Source organism: Cinclus cinclus, chromosome 1 (genome assembly GCF_963662255.1).
Source record: "Cinclus cinclus chromosome 1, bCinCin1.1, whole genome shotgun sequence".
Lineage (NCBI taxonomy): Eukaryota > Metazoa > Chordata > Aves > Passeriformes > Cinclidae > Cinclus > Cinclus cinclus.
The window spans coordinates 86,848,676-86,864,171 of NC_085046.1; the positions used below are offsets into that span (position 1 = coordinate 86,848,676).

A 15,496-nucleotide genomic window follows, 5' to 3' on the forward strand; every position below is an offset into this window, starting at 1 on the left:
AATCATTCAGAAGACCAGTTGCCTTTTCCCAAGACCTCAACACAAAAATTCAGCAGAAAAGTGCTAAACTGTGAAACACTAATTATAAAAAGTGAGAAAACTGTAAGATGGCACACACAAAAACACACTCAAATGCTTAAGTGTAGGATACAGCTCTGGCTATACTAAAACTGTGACTCTAGAACTACGTGTCTTACACACTTGAAATTTTAACCTTGAAATTTTTTACCAACCTTTACTCAACCTTCCAACTTCCTGCTAAACTCTTCCTCAGAAATGCATACTTAGCATAATTATCTCATAGTACTAAGTGATAAGTTTATATGCATACCATTTTAGTAAGCTACCCACCTTCACAAACCAAGAGTGATAAAGCCTGTCCCAGAGCTCCAGCACTTGTTTTTCAATCACAGCAGTGTTATTTACTTTTTCTCCTAAAATTTTATGGAGCTAGAACACATAAAAGTCTTTTATTTTACAGGACAGAACAAAGTAGGCATCCACTGATGAACTTCAAGCTTGATGAATAACATAAGATTGTCTGTAAAAGCACATTTCAAACCCAAGTTATTAGAAAAATTAGCATGAGTATGAAATACACACTTCAGACAACATGGCTCACAATAAAAACACTCTGTTTAAAAACATTCTGCTGCATTAAAGACTTCTTTTTGCACTGAAAAACAAATGCTGACTCTAAAATGCTTAATACAAAACCCCTGATCATATCTTTAGAGTAAATATTTTACATAATTTGACATGTGTGCTAGATATCATAAGTATCAATAACTTTCTTCTGAAGAATTTGCCAAGATTCTTAGCTTAACCAAACAAATTACGATAAAAAGTGTCCAGCATAGCACACTCAGCCCACACAGAAATTTGAGGAGAGGCAGGGGCAGTGGTAGCAATGAAAGTCTACATTGTCTATAATAGGACAGCTAAAGCCAGTTCAAGAAGAGAAATTACTCAATTTTATTTGATACATTTTCTCTGGGAATTATTAGAATGATGACAGATTCTTCACTTCTTAACAATAAACTATGCTCTGAACAGAAAAGACTACTGGAATCACTCCCACTCTTCCTTCAAATTCCCAAACCAGAGTAGAAGGAATAGATCTGTCAATAAAATGGTTAAACACATGGAAAAGAACTACTGACAAATGTATTTTTATTTTTTTTACTTTAATTAAATACAAGAAATGACAAAAACAACAAAACAACAAAGTATTGGGTTTTTTTGACAGCTCACTCTTACCTTGTGTGTGATCCATTCTCGGCCATACTGGTACACATTGTTAGCTGCAGAATTGAGTGCCTTCTGAATGACCTGGGCTTCTGGGAGCCAGCTGGGGGGATTTTAAAGAGGGAAAACAAAGTTAACTGCTAGATATTATGCCCACTCCATTACACCCAAAACACATTCTAAATTAAAATTCTGAAAAAGCAAATCGTTATGGTTAAATACATACAAACTTATTACAACTCGGATGCTTCGTTCTACATACCAAGGAATAGGTTTTCCCATAAGCAAGGCACAATTAAATCTAGAGCACGTCATTGCATTTCAAGTCCTCCAAGGTTCCTGAAACCTTAATCAAATTGATATCTCAACTTTTTCAAAAGTGATCCACATGTGTACTATTCACATGACATTCTTTTTATTCCCCCCAGAGATTCCTGAAAATACTGTATGAAGCAGTCTCATCTAGCTGCTAACACAACCTTTTGAATTAGAAGCTGAATGTAAATTGTTAACATAGTTCCCATGAAAAAGCAACCAGTTGACAAAAGTTTTGGACATCAGTTATTTCTAAGTCCTCACCAAACCACCTGCTTGTGAACTCATGTCACTTTCAACAACATACCCTACTGAGTTGCCAGCATTTCACCACTTGTGAATACAGGGCACACAAACTCTGCTTTGACTTTCTTTTTTACATCTTGATTCAATGGCACTTGTTGGAGCCTTTCCAGAACACAATGAAAGCATTCAGGAAAATAGAAATGCTGTATTTGTTCACCTGACTAAAGATCAACATGGAAGCTCTTCAATCTGTATAATGGTTCAGAAATGCTCCCGACTGGAACTCCAAGATACTTTGGTCACTCATCTCTAAACATAACATGAGCACCGAGCAATAAAAGCTGGTAAAGCTTCACTGACTTGGCAAGAGGTATTCTTATTCTTAATGAACTAAAATACAGTGTTACTGATACTTCAAATTGGGATGCAAAAGCTCAAAGTAAAAAAGGTACACTAGAATTCTGCAAATTATTTAACTAGTACTCAGTAGTTCTGTTATGTAAATAAGCTTCTGACAGTCAAATTTCCATCTTCATTAGTCCCACTTATTTCCATCTTATGGGAAAACAGAAAAGCCAAACAACACAAGAGATGCCATGCAGGAATAAAAACAAGTGCTTTAAGAGCTTTCTGTTCTCGTGATTGTGATTACTTTAGCAGTGTTAAAGCACATATTGCTAAAGTGGTTATTAACCATAGCCTTTTAATTTTGTTTTTGAAAAACTGTTTTGCTCTTATAATATAGTATCTGCTTTCTTTCCATCTTCTTAAACCACCATCACTTTTATTTAGAATGTGCCCTTGGAACAGTCAACCATTCTTATTCTGGAGAGATCTTTTTATTTGCTGGCATTAAATTCGTACCTCACATTTGCTCAATGTCTGTTTAGGTGAAGCAGAATGAAAGCCACATGGAATACACCCCCTTAAAATCACACTTTTCAGTCTCACCTATTCCCCCTCAGTTGTTCATGCAATGACTCCTTTGCTCACCCATGTATTTGTCTAGATTCATTTCCCTCAAAACCTTCTCTGTCCCTTACTACTTGTCTTGGTGCTTACTCTAGTCATCACACAGACTAAACCTTACATACTTCCCATTGTGCACACTACACACATCTATCTACTCTTAACAGGAGTAGCCCTGTCCAACTGATTCACACCCAACTCCCCCAATCCACCACTCTTTCCACCCTTGAACTCTTCTTCAGTTCACTCCAGGAACAATGTCTTCAACTCCTATTCCTTCAAATGCACTCCACATCCAGCTCTCCACATTTAAAAAATAATTCAGCTCTATCTTGAAACTTTCTAGAGAAAGCATTCTTTGCCAGCACTTTTCTTTCATAGGAAAAAGAGGAAAAATACAGATCTCTTTATTCTCTGAACTGTACAAGTTTCTTCTCCACAACTGTAGCTAGAAAAGTTCACGCAGCCATCCTTCACCAAAATCCAACCAGTTCTCAAATGAGATACCACACTGACAGTCCTCCAGAGAGATGCATAAACATCCGTGCTGTCTGAGAGTTTAGCTTTTATATCTGCCTGTGAGAGACACCCACACTTCTGTTCACCTAGGGGATTTTTTTTAAATTAAAAACTATGCATAAGAGCACCTGGAAGCTTGTTCATCCACCCTACACTATTCGCTTAACTTCAGCATTCTTACTTTGCCCATTCTGGGTGACTGGCTACTGTCTCATTGATCAAGCTGCTTGTGACTTGAATCATGTGAACACTCTCTTGATGCACCTAAATTAAACACAGAGAGGAGAAATGTTATACAGTGCAAACTACAACTCTTCCTAGATTCAGAAAGAATTCTTTTTTTTTCTCTTTTTGGATGGGGGGAAAGGGGTGTGGTATTGGCAGGAAGAGAGTGGGGCAGCAGGGGGAAGGGGAAAAGGGGGACCGTAACGAATTTGTACATTTAAAAGATAATTCTTCCAGTGCAAACAGCCCACTATGAAGAAAGAAGTTCCATTAACCCAAGAAGCACCTAGTCAATACAATAATAAATCCTGGTCACTAGTAATAATAAATGGAAATTTAAACCTTATAACAGCAGTGCTGTCAAGAGAAGCACTAAAATACAAAGCAAAGTTTCAGATACACCTTTTTAAGCCATAGATCAAACAAGTGTTAAAAACTGATGAATACTTAGCTCTAACATGACCAGCCCTGCTATGAAATTCCTGACCAAATAAATTCTTCAACAAGAATGATAAAATACACCTTTTATAAATATCTTATTAGTCCTTTTATGAATGTAAGGGAGTTTTAGGCAGTAATGTTTGCACAACTTCTAAAGCCTTCAATTTTAAGTACTCAACATTATATACACCTACATTTTTGAAAAAGGAGATTGACATCAGAACCCATTGATCTTTGTTCCATAACTGTATTCAAGTCAAACAATCAATCTCCATTGACCATTTCAAGTATTAACACAGCTCCATTAAGGAAAAAAGAAAAAAAGGTACATGAGTGACCTCTTCTGGTAAGCAAAAAAAAAAAATCCACCCAAACTCAACCATAAACCAAAAAACACTTTTGGAGAATACATAATCATGAATCTCAGTACATTTAACTCAGAAAAGGATACCATGAGGCTATTACAGGCAATTACACAAACAAATTGACAAACACACCTTAATTATTTTGCAAATGTTTCTTATGTGAGGTAATTAAAGAGAAAAAATTGTAAGTGGTTTTTCTGTTGACAAGTAAAGTGTCAACAAGATGCAAAACAAATCTGTTCCTGTAATACATAAGCTAATAATTCTTATACTAGAATAAATTTTGTATTTCAAAGTGTCCATATATTAGCCTGGTCATATAGGTAAAAACCACAGAAATACAAAGAAATAAAAATATTGAGTTTTTTATATATTTCTGTATATTTTATAGTCTTGGAATGGTGACAAGTTGAACTACAGAGCAATTAGTTCCTAAATATTGAGAAAAATTCTTAAAGCTGTACAATCTCGTATCAGTAACCTTCATCAGCAATGACAATGAGTTCTATGATTATATTTGTTAGCACACTGTACCTTTGCAGTAAGGAGTAGAGCTAGCAGAAGGGTTCCAATCACCAGCAAAAATATTATGAAAATGCTGATTATTTTATCTAGCATTTTCTCCAACCATATGATAATCTGTGCAGAAAAAATAAGAAAGAACAAATTATAGCACATAAATCAAACTTTAATGAAAGCAATGCTGTAAGTTATGCAACATTATTGCTATTTTTATTTACAATCACAATACAAAATCAGGCTCTAATCAAATAGCATTTATGCTCAAGCTTGGAAATGAACAATTAACAAGCGATGTTAGCATGATTAAGGTCATGTATGACGTGATTTTGCAAAAAACATGTACACATTACCACACAACATGTCAAGCTCTCTGCAAAGCAAGCAATAATTCAACAATTGCTTACTAGACCTAGAGAAGTACCTAAAGAAGACATTCATGTCAACTAGAATCCAGAAATTTGTCTTTGTTTCTTGTCCTTCAGCAACTTGGAAACTTTACAGATACTGTCTCCGCAGGACTTCAAAGCTATCAAGGTATACTTTAAAGCACAACCATAACTTTCAGATTTGACTAGCTAAGATCCATCTAAATGACAAATGAAGTATTTTTCCAAGCAATAAAATTTTTAAAGCTGCCTCATCACCTTCTGAACTGAAATGGGACAGGTGGGTTCTACATTATTGAATACCAGGCCAATTACTCAGCACCAACTATTTCTATCTGCTTCCAGTCTCAGGAGGATGCTCAGCATTAAGCATGCATCAGCTAAACTGACTGATACAGGAAACAGGCATATTTGTTGTTCTGTCAGTTTATGAAAAGGTCCATTTTATACATGTCCATAAACAAATGGTGATGCCACATTTGAGTAGAGAAATCCTGATAATGTCATTCAAACAATGAAACTGCTCAGTCACATGACTTTGCAGAGCGCTCTGGAACCGTGCAAGTTGAGCTTGATCTCGTACACAAATTGACTGTTTACATAAAAAGCTGTGAAAGCACATGCAAACATGACCAAATACATTTTTCTAGCTCCTATGGTACAAATACCAGGTCTATTTCTACTCCATTTAGCATTGCTACAGGAAAAAGCAACAGCACAATTGTAAAATTTGTGATTTACAAGAACTGAGGTCAAAGCCAACGTGTAGTAAGCGCAAGTTATATATTCAAGTTATATATTCAATTATTAAGTTGGTAACTTTTTAGTTGAGAGAGCTTATAAAACTACTAATATGCATGCTAATGGTTTACATTAGTTTTTTCTTCATTATTTACCCTATTCCTACACATTAAATTGACCCAGAACAATGAACTTCTCAGACTGCTGTATGATGATTGAATTGGTCAACACTGAAGTTAGATCTCCTATTTGAAAAAAGTAAAGATTTTTGTGTGTGTTAAGCTGGTAGCAGCTGAGCAGTTTATGTACATCAAGTAATTATTTCAAATTTCAAGTTTTTACAACCAGTTCCTTGTTTGATCTAAATTAATACAAGTCCTTGTAGCAAAGTCTGCACTACATTAAGAACTGAAGAAAGAAACTCAGAAAACATGAGGGACTGTGAAAAATCTTTTGTCTTAGGTATTTTTAACCTAAGTTTGGTTTTTAGCTTGCTAAAATATTTCAGCCATCAGAAATGCACTGCCAGTGCTGGAGGGAGGTAACCTGCCTGCAACAGTACTGCAGTTCTCTGAAAAACTTTGAGTAGCCCCTACAAAGGGCATATATATGGTGTATATATAGGGTTACCTCTTCAGAAATAAGGGATTTGCTGTGTCCTTCCAAGACTCATGTACATCTAATGATTATGCACGAGAAACAAGAAATGAAAGGCATTGTTTCTAAGGACATAAATAAAAAATATCACCAAGAAAACACCACTAGATAGGCAGGGGAAGAAAATTTTATAGTATGAACTTCAAACTGAAGCAATTAAAAATTAAAGCTGCCCTTGTCATTTCAAAGTTCAAATTGTTACTTACTTTCCAAGTCAGAATTAAAAGAAATGCAGCAGTCTACATATAGCACCTTAATCAGATCCACTGAATCCTTTTAACTGGAAGTACTGTCAGAGATTTCCAAAAATGCTAGGCTCAGTGATTTTGTGAGGAGTATCCAATAGGTGAAATCTCAGTGGAGGGGAGGCTGAATGCTTTAAATGTTTTGCTATGTAGCAACTACTGCAAGGTCAAGCTCCAAAAGAGCAGGATGATGACTCTCCCCGAGATGGCACATGACAGACAAGGTATTTTTCCCGGACACTCATACTGAGGGTTCAAATATGCCTGGACTGCCATTAAGTTGCAGCTGCAGCATATGCAAATCGTGGATTACCTTTAATCTTAGTAAAGTCATGGCAGCACTGATGATGTACTGGTACCAGCAGCAGCCTCAGCCATGCAAGCCCACCTTGTCTCTATTTACTCGGGCAGGTAGCCCAAGGAAGCCTGATGAAAGCCAGCTTTGGCAAGCCTACAGGGACTGCAATTACATCTCTCAACACAGACTTACAGGGATCCAAGTCACGTAAGTGGTACAGACGTATCACAGCAGAAGACTGAATTGGACTGAGTATTGTACAAGTAAAAGCAGATGGAAAACACTCACTTAAGGCTATATTTTCTCTTTTTTCCCTTCTTTTAAAACATACTGCCTCCCCCTATATCACCCCACAACAGTTCCTTAGCAATCCCTCACCCTTTCACACTCATGTTAAATAATGTATAGGTGTAGGTAAACTACTCACTGCAGGGAAGCTGCACTGTTAAATGCCCGTGTGGTTTACTTATCACTGAATCAGGTCCAGACTTCACTCTCACCCAAACCCTGCCAGACCTCCCTTACACTCCTCCTGTAAACCATGGGCATGCACAGAGAGACAAACACGTACTGACTAAACACACTCATTAGCCAGAGGTCATGAAGTTTTATATTTGGTTCCAAGCTCCTATTCTAAAGGTTAATCAACAGCAGAAAGCCGAGGCTGCCACAGCATCAGAGATTATGCAAAGGTAAAGGAAAGCCAGACTCTTAAGCTACAGAAGGTCACACTTGTAAAACCAAACTGAAATGTTACTGATTTGTGATAGACTGTCCACAAAAAACTATCTTTAACTGCCACAATTTTGAAAGGAAAGGTTATCAAGGTTTTTATTTTAATTTAGCTCACAGTAAAAACGTTTTTTTTATGATTGGGTTACATTCTATTAGAAAGCTCCTCAATAATTTCCAAGCACTCCCTCTTTCAACTTTTGGATGATGACACAAACCACATTACACTAAGCTGTAACAGAGCTACAGTCCACACTTAAAAATCAGAAATCCTGCTATCTAGGCAGGTTCTCCATGTTATGCAGCATGATCATCTATGAATTAATATTTTTAGGTTTTCATACTGCATAGCCTTCAGAGCAGTAGTTTTTCTACTATGTTTAATTTACTACATTACCCAAACAGTGAAGCACACTAAGGCATCTACTTCATTTTTGATTAAATCTACATAAAATTACCAACATGGACTTTTTTTTTTTTCTGTGAACAGCTCTGCTGTTTACAAGGATGTTTTTCCAAGACGTTCCTTGGACTTCTGATTTCCCTTTAGTTAGTTAATACTTGAAGATGCCATCTCATTAATACCATCTGCAGAGAATAAGGGGAAGTCTGTAACCAGAACACATCCCAAGGTTATGTTGAAATGAGTCAGCTGAGTAGTTAAGCTAGAAAAGGTAGAGAACAGTCTGTGTGAGGTCTCAAGTCTACCTACACCAATATCCCTCAAAAAACAGCAGAAGAATTTAGCAATTCCTTCTAAAGAGTCCTGACATAAACAATGTTATTAAAAACAAATTATGCCAGACTGACTGAATCTATTCTATATTTTGGGGTATATATCCACGAACATGAATCAAAAAGCCAATGTTTACCACTAGCATAATCAACCATTATTTCAAACTCTGCCATATCCATATGATTTTTAATTTCCTGCTGGATTATCAGAAAATTATCTTCATGGTCTCTGAAGTACTTCCCTTCAAAGACAGGCAAAAAGGAGAAAGGTACAAAAGGAATCACCTTGTAACTGCAACCAGTGTTCTATAGTACAAATCCGATCCTTTTTTGCCTCTGGTAGAGTGTGACTATTTAAAAAAATCACCAAAACACTACACACAACAAAATGAACCCACTGGTTGCACAATTCTTTTCACTTCTTTAAAAATCTTGATTATGATATTATTACTTTATGTTCATGCACAGAATTCAACACTGTGTAATACTATAGGACTTTCAGGATTTCTACCTATGAAACTGTAAAGTAAACCAACAGTTTTCAAAGATAATGCCAAGGAACTAAACAACCACACTCTTTTAAGAAACTATATCCACAGGGTTTTGCCAAATAATACAATATTCTAGACTAAAAATAAAATCCAAATTTTAGCATTTAAAGCTATTACAGTTGAGTTGCTTTTGCAACCCACCAGTATTAAGGAAAAAAACCATATCTATTCATGAATTTTCAATGCAAATTACAAATCCTTAGCCAGAAAAAAAGCAGTTGAGACTACACTTTCTCTTGTGGCTCACCAAACTCAGCTCTTCACCTGAACTCTGCTGACAAACCAATAACTAAAAAAAAAATAAATTCATGACAGGTTATGGTTGCACATATTTACTAATCACAAGTCATTCATATAAAATAAATATTTCAAGCTGGGAAATAAAAATGTAACTTTAAAACAGGAGAAATACAGTCAAGGTCAAAAGTGCCCCTCTTTATGGACAATTATAACTGAATAATGAAAACATAATACACACTTTTAAAAGCCACGTAATAAGAAAAAAAAGTATTTTAGCTTTACCAACTACTTTTTTTTTTTTTAACTAGCCTTTTTCTTCCCTTCAGACTTGTTAAGATTCAGCAGTTCTGAGGCCATGCAAAGTCTCATTTTTAATGTATTCACTCCTGGTACACTACATACCACGTCTGTGTACACAGGCAAGTTTGGCACTTCAAAAGTAAAAGATTGACAGCGCTCAGTGAAACCAGTCCATGCACTATTTGCAAGCACTTACAGCTTTACAACAGTGCTTCACATCCTCACCACTCCCCTGGTAATTCCATTAACTGATGCTTTCTCTGAGCAGAGAACAGCTCTCCAAACTGTGAGAGAACTGGTTTTGTTAGGTGCACAAGTGGGGGCCAGGTGGAGATCAACTATTCTTAAGTAAAAGTGCCCCTAAATCACTCTACCCCTTGAAAAGCTAATGCAATACTCTGCTGTGCTAAACATTTAACTGCATTCACTGGAGTAGAAGAGATTAGACAGAGTTATATGACCTTCAGTAGCTTATACCAAGAGCTGGAAAAGAGGCATTTGAGAGAGAAATCTATATGAAGCAAGACATGTTAAGGAGTGTTCATGCTGCAGAACAACAAAAAAAATTATAAAAAATTCAAACTCCCCAAAACCACAGAATCCATTGACTGGAATCACAATTTTTCTGTTTATTTACCTTCTTATTAAGCCAGTGCCACAGCTTGTCAGTGGCAGGCGGAGATGGAAGAAAAGGGAAAAAAAACACAACACAGTGGAAAATTATTGAAAAATGCAGTAATAGGGGAAAAAAAGCAATGAGAGGCAGGCAAAGTCATTCACAGAATGAAAATGAAATTGTTCTAGACACAAAGATAAACTGCAATAGGAAGAAAAGATCACAATAAATTCTAACACAAGAACCTGGGGTTTACTATTAACATGCACTTCTGAAACAAAGAGGGATATAACAAAATATGAACAACTTAAATGGTATTAACAGAACTATCAGAACAATCTGGGCAATTCCAGTTTAGTTAAACAGAGAGCTACTATCAGATTTCAGAGCAGGACTTGTACTCTGAGAAGGGCATTTCAGCAAAACACCAAATCTTAACATGAGGTATTCCTTTATGGCATTAATACTCCCATTCAGGCATTCAAATACCCCCATTCTATGTGTTTCAAACAACTCCCATTATGTCAATTACTCTGGAACTGATTTCATATGGTTTTCTGGTACCACACTCATATTAAGGCATTCAGATTCAATGGCACAACATCAAATATCATAATTAGGTCTGATATACACACAACAGCAAACTGTAGATCATAGAGATGTATATATTTCATGTAATTCTCCTTGCACTTCTCAACAGCCAATTCCTCCTTCTACACTAAATTTTTTTTTTTTGTTTACTGATGCTCACCCAGATGGTAAAGTATACCCATTTCAGGGCCCAGTTTATGTAGGACTATATTCTTAATTCTAACCATTACTAATCAATTAGTATCATAATCACAATAGTGAAGAGCTTTAACATTGTTATTCATCTGCATTAAAGATTAAGACCATTTAAGTGCAGTTTGCTTTTCCCTGAAAACAAGACCACTGAATTATCAATAACTCTAGCATGTTCACCAGCTGCCAGAAATTACATTACCTCCCAACAGAAACAAAAGGTAAGAATATTTCAAGTTCATAAAAATCTCATGATGTTGATTAAGTTAGAAGCAGATTTACAAAGAAACATGAACATTAGGAAACATGAAAATAAAACATGTCACAAAGCACCCACGTTTTACTAACTTTTGCTGCTTGTGGAAAGAGTCAGTCAGAAAAATCAATTAGAAAGCTTCAAAAGTCTCAAACTGACACTGCAGAATTTGTTTCTACCTCTTCACCAATGGAATAACATGTCTCTAAGAAAGGGAAAGCTGTTTTCTGATTCAATGACATACTTTCAACTTTACTTCTGCACTTTAAAACCTACTATCTGTACATGAGGTTTGTTTTGGAAAAAACATAGATTTCATCACTGTATTGCTCCACTTTGCAATTCCATACAAAATAAAACAAAAGAGCCCTAAGATTTTAACAGAATGTGAAAGGAAGCCTTTGGTATTTTTCTATAATTTCAGCCTCTGGGAATTGGATGATAAATACAGTATTTAGAAAATAACATTATATGTCCAAAATAACAGTATTTTTTTATTAATGTTTAAGACAATACCTGGGAGGCTCTACCTGCCTACTAACTTACCAATACTGATGTTTAAGTATTTCTACAAACCTACACTTGAAAATAGTTTAATTCTAATCTTCAAGTAATCCAAAATTAACAAGTCTGCAGCCACTTTTCCAGTATTTTATTGGAAAACTATTCATCTAAGATCTTACACATCCATAAACATATTTTCTATAATAATGTAAGTACTGGCAAAGATTCTGCTCGTTTTCTGTGCTTGGTTAAACTAGGTACCAGTAGACATAGAAGTTCCCTTTATCCAAAATCCAAACAACCTAAAAAATCCACATATAAAATTCTAGTGCGCTATACCTAGAAAAAATAAGCATATAACATATACAAAAAGCATATAACAATCATATATATGATTCACTCAAGCACATCAGAGAGCATGCATGCAAAATATCAGTATATTTCAACAAGTAAAAGCCTAGTGCATGCAGCTGAGACACTGCCAATGCTGTTAAACTCCCTCACAAATTCTATAATCAAACTGCAGTCATCATATTGTAAGACAACAGTCTTCTTTAAAATAAAAAAAAAATTATCAGTAAAGCAAACTATTAATTCTCTGCTGTTATTAAGAGCATACATGATGCTCTATCTGTTAAGTTTAGCATGGTTCAGTGGCTGACAGCAGACACCTCCTTACTCTCTCCTCCAGGAAGTCTCTCACATCTGAGACACTCCTGCCAACAGCTGTCTGTTGAATGCCCATGAGGCAAATGCACAGCCAAGGACTGAAAAATACAGTAGTCCACATTTATAGGAGACACATTCAGACAGAGACTGACCTACTGCTTGTAAAAACAGTAAAATGCAATGTCCTTTATTTTCTCTTGACTAGAGTTTCTCTTAATTTCAAACTTTTCTGCTCCTCCAGGAGAACCAGGGGTAATTGAGAATTGTAAAAGAGATGCAGTTCTTTTCTTGATGGTTTTGTCTCAGATTTGCATGTGTGAGCAGTACTCACCCATTTCTCACAATGGCTTCTTTACCAGACTATCTACACTAGCCTCCTAAAATTTGTTTGGGAAAAAGACATGCACTCCAAGATATGTTCCTCATTCTCACCACATTTCACTGAAATCTGGAACTATATCCTAATTAGGCATACCATGTTTGCTAGCCCAAGTAGTACCACTAAGTATTTGTGTGAAACAGACTTGTCAATGGCTTGCTGTACTTATCTAAGCGTCTCAATACATCCTGATGCTAAGATTCCGTTTCCAATTAACTTAACATACCAACAAAAAAAAAAAAAGCGCTAAGCAGACCCAGCTCCCATGAAAATAAGTTAAAAACAAAATACTAAAATTCTAATTGCAAAGGAAATTATGCCTCAGTCTTGGTTTCTCACACACACCCATAAAAGGTAAGCTGTAACAATTTACTCCCCACATTTCTATTTTGTGTTTGCATAACAAAATAGTTTAGCTTTCTCTTCAATGGTGCCTACTGAAGCCAAGACATTTGGTAATCCAACTTTAAAAATCTTGCAAGGATGTAATTTTCACTCCTTTTTTTCCCTCTCCCTACAAAAAATGTAATTGCCAATAGTCTGTGGCATTGCTTCCCAAATTCTGAGATACCATGCATCCATCATCCTACAATGCACAGAATAAGCACAGCCAGTAGAACTTTAAAGATATAAAGTATTAGTATGATAATCATTGGAATACTATATATAATCCCAGCCACTCATGATAAATGGTGGCTGAAACAGAATTAGAATAGGCACAAATGAGGACAACAGAATCATGCAGATTATCAAGTGCCTTTCTCGTAGTGTCTGGGAAAGCTTAAACTGCTTTAATACACAGGGCACAGACTCAGGAGGAATACAGCTGTCATCTAAGAAATGGAGGGGTAAAGGGAGAGATGGGGAAATGAGCTGGCCAACACTGTTCTTATGCTTAGACAAAAACAACATGTAAATAAACTGACCTTAAGTACACTTAAGCTGAAGAGTGAGAGGTTCTGCTGCACATTAAAGCCCTACCTTCTTTAAGGAGAAAAGACTTGCTGGAATTAGGAAGGATACTGTATCATACAGTTACGCAGTACAAGGATACCAAACTTGACAACTCATGAAACAAAAATACAGAGTCTTCTTACAGAACAAAATATTTTTATTAAAAGCTTTGTATACCGTAAACTTTTATCCCCACGTCAGTAATTTCCACTACCTTTGGAAAACTGCTTTATTGCGTTTATAGCAGTATTTTGAAAGGTTTTTCCTTTTTCAAATTCTTCCTCAATGAACCCTGTGAAATCACTACTTTTTTCATAGAGCCACTTTAATGCCTTTGTTGACCTTTTGTCATCCATTCACCCATTAGGTCCAGGCTCAAGCTTCTCCTTCTCCTGTAGGAATTCAGAGCTACAAACTGCAAGACCAATCTGCCAAGGTACAGATGCTCTGACAGATGTACTTACAGGGTTCCACTCTTCAGTTATAGCAGTCCTAAGATGCTTTTTCCAGAGCAGAGAATATTTCAACAACACAGTTGCAAAAAGCACATTCTTAGATAGTGCCATAGCTGTTACAAACAAAATAATCTATCCGTTTATGTGAAAACTTACTATTCTTAATGAAAGAAACTTCATGAATTTTCTGGAGCATTCCAACCCTACAATTTGCTATGCAAATGTAGGCATATTTTCCATGGGGAAAAAGGGAGGGGAACACAGAAGGCTTATTCCATGGCATTTCCTAAATACTTTATCCCACATATTTCTTCACTTACAGAGTGAAGACTCACTTCTGTATCACCATACTACTGTGTGCAACAACTTTTGCTTCCACACAGTACAGACAAAAATGTCTGAACTAACTTGGATCCTACTTACCAAACACAATGGTCTGCTTTCTAATTAAATCTTCATGTAAGAAGTAGAGTCATCCTTCTGACTAAAGCTCATTAAGTTTAAATCCAAAATCTTTGTTACCAGGTGAGGTGATGAAACCATGAGTACTTTGCCTTACTCAGATGAGGAAACTTATAAATCCAACTGAACATTTTAGAAGTGACTTCTGTCAAGGTTTGCATGCAACCATTTAACAAATTTAAATGTGCACTTAGGTGTGAACAGTGATAGAAGAGACATAATTTAAAATACACCATAAAACATACAGTTTTACATGAAAGACATATCCATTAGTGACAGACATTTATTTTAGAATTAAAGCATCTCAGAATATGCTGAATAGAGAATAAAACAAACTTTCAAGTTGCTTAAGGAAGTAAGTAGAAATACCTTACTGTCAAGCTTTAGCATAACACTTCCAAGTCCTCTGATGGGCCGTGGGGCAAGAGCTTCCTGACGTTCTTTCACAAAATTTTCAATGAGTTGCCACCAACTTTTGCAGTGGTTTGCCATGAAGTTCAAAACTCCAAAATGAACCACAAACTTTTTAAGTGCCCAAACTGTAAACACAAGAAGGAAATTAAGTATCAGAGATTTCAGAGGAGTACCGCAAGACTACTTATGTATTCTATTCTGGAAGACCAATGAAATAGAAAGTAAAAGACTCTTGAGTTTTATTTCCCATTAAAAACTTCTGGAATTTT

The 15,496-nt window shown here is 36.0% G+C and overlaps 1 protein-coding gene across 1 annotated transcript in view; it reads right to left on the reverse strand.

Annotated features, from left to right (window-relative positions):
• The window catches only part of TMEM245 (transmembrane protein 245), a 69,518-nt gene that overhangs the window by 33,836 nt on the left and 20,186 nt on the right, over positions 1–15,496 (reverse strand). Inside the window, exons 6-11 of the mRNA XM_062500098.1 lie at positions 15,183–15,352; positions 10,373–10,396; positions 4,863–4,967; positions 3,479–3,561; positions 1,261–1,351; positions 352–450 (exon numbers count right to left, since the gene is read on the reverse strand). Of these exons, the coding sequence (XP_062356082.1) occupies positions 352–450; positions 1,261–1,351; positions 3,479–3,561; positions 4,863–4,967; positions 10,373–10,396; positions 15,183–15,352 (572 nt within the window). The remainder of the gene's footprint in view (positions 1–351; positions 451–1,260; positions 1,352–3,478; positions 3,562–4,862; positions 4,968–10,372; positions 10,397–15,182; positions 15,353–15,496) is intronic.